At 39.7% G+C, this 1,589-nt stretch overlaps 1 protein-coding gene across 1 annotated transcript; it reads left to right on the plus strand.

Moving 5' to 3' along the window:
• Positions 1-1,018: 1,018 nt before the first annotated feature.
• On the plus strand, positions 1,019-1,549 carry PADG_08128 (uncharacterized protein; the record flags this gene model as incomplete). The annotated part of the gene is made up of 2 exons (XM_010765375.1): positions 1,019-1,199; positions 1,281-1,549. The coding sequence occupies 2 exons, from the start codon at positions 1,019-1,021 to the stop codon at positions 1,547-1,549; spliced, it is 450 nt and encodes a 149-aa protein (XP_010763677.1).
• Between the last annotated feature and the right edge of the window lie 40 nt (positions 1,550-1,589).

Genomic DNA, 1,589 nt, shown 5'->3' on the forward strand with positions numbered 1-1,589 from the left:
TTTTTATATTATTAAAATATAAATCTCAACATATATTTTAATAATAAATGAAGCACTTATAACTAATTTTAATTAAATAAAATATAATTAAAATAATAAATTTTTATAAAAATAAATTAAATATAAAAAATTATATAATTTACAATTTTTTATTAAAGAAAAAATTAATTATACTAGTTAATATATTCATTTTTCATTTAATATTGTTATCTTAGAAATTTTTATTTAAATTTTCAAATTTCGTGTTTTGGTAAGAAAAGATATCTGAATGCAGAGTGAATTACATTACTAACTAGTTAGATGCATTCTCATCTAATCTATATCAGCAGAATCTAATTTTCATCACTTTTAATTTGAATTGAATGGCCCCGCAACAATTCAGGGCTGAAGGTCTGTGATATATGCTGATGGCAGAAGTTGATGACGTTGCACCTTTCTCTAGACTTTCATATTCTAGATAAAATAACCTATTGAGAATGTCACTTAGGTATACAGGTTCCCAGGTACCCCAGCACAAAACAAATGATGGCCGGGCCATCTGGCTTTATAATGAAATCCTGCACTGGCGGTTGGGATTGTATCTGAGAGGATCAGCATTATTGAAGATAAGCATGATTGGCGTCTATTAGTGAGCCTGGCTTCAGACAGGGGTTTCTGGGCCATCTGTGTATATCTTTTGCCGGTTTGGTAGCAGAATGGAGCAGTTGCTTTTGGAATAACTCCGTGCAGATTGCGCGGATACAAGGGTTCTAGGAATATCCTAGAAGCCAGACAAGAGTCTTGGTAAACCTGCATCAATGGTTTGAGAGACCACGTTTTCTGCTACCCGTACTTGAGGCGTCCAGGGCTTGCACTGGCACGGATCAAAGACACATGTCTCTCTGGTAACTTGTTGTCATGTCATGCCCGTTCTCTGACATCAAGTACCAAGGATTTAATAATAAAATTACATTGGCCATTGGACGTAGATTTTTTTGACAGCTGGAGGACAAGAAGGAATGCCTCTGGATTTTCTAAGATGAGTCTTCAGCTAACAAAGCAACTTCTGGCCGTATTGTTGCCCCGATATGGGTCGGGTCGAATCCCTTGCAACACACCTGCTAGCTTGCTAGGGCGGCTCCAGACCCGCTTCGGCGTTGGATTTCGGCTTAAGCTTCAGAAGCTGCGGGCTAAACCGAACATGGGAGAACGAAGGATCAGTGCGCCACTGAAATGGCCCATGGGACCATCAGCCATCTCACCCCCTGCCAGCTGGTCAGTGCTCAATCATCCATTTTAAGAATTTGTGGAGGCGACGATCCAGCCGCTTAAACAACTATTGGCAGATGACGATCCCTATGTCAGAAAGACTGCTGCATTTTGTGTCGCGAAGCTTTATGATCACGACCGAAAGCTTGTGGAAAGGTCCGATTTGATCCTCCAACTGAACGACATGCTCAAGGATGACAACCCAACTGTTGTGTCAAGTGCTCTTGCGGCACTGACGGATCTTTGGGAAAGGAGCAATTCTATTACTCTTACGATTGATTATAAAAGCGCATCCAAATAATCTCCATTCTACCGGACTGCTCCGAGTATGTCGTTTTTCT

This window comes from Paracoccidioides brasiliensis, assembly GCF_000150735.1.
Source record: "Paracoccidioides brasiliensis Pb18 unplaced genomic scaffold supercont2.17, whole genome shotgun sequence".
In the NCBI taxonomy this organism is placed as follows: Eukaryota; Fungi; Ascomycota; class Eurotiomycetes; order Onygenales; family Ajellomycetaceae; genus Paracoccidioides; species Paracoccidioides brasiliensis.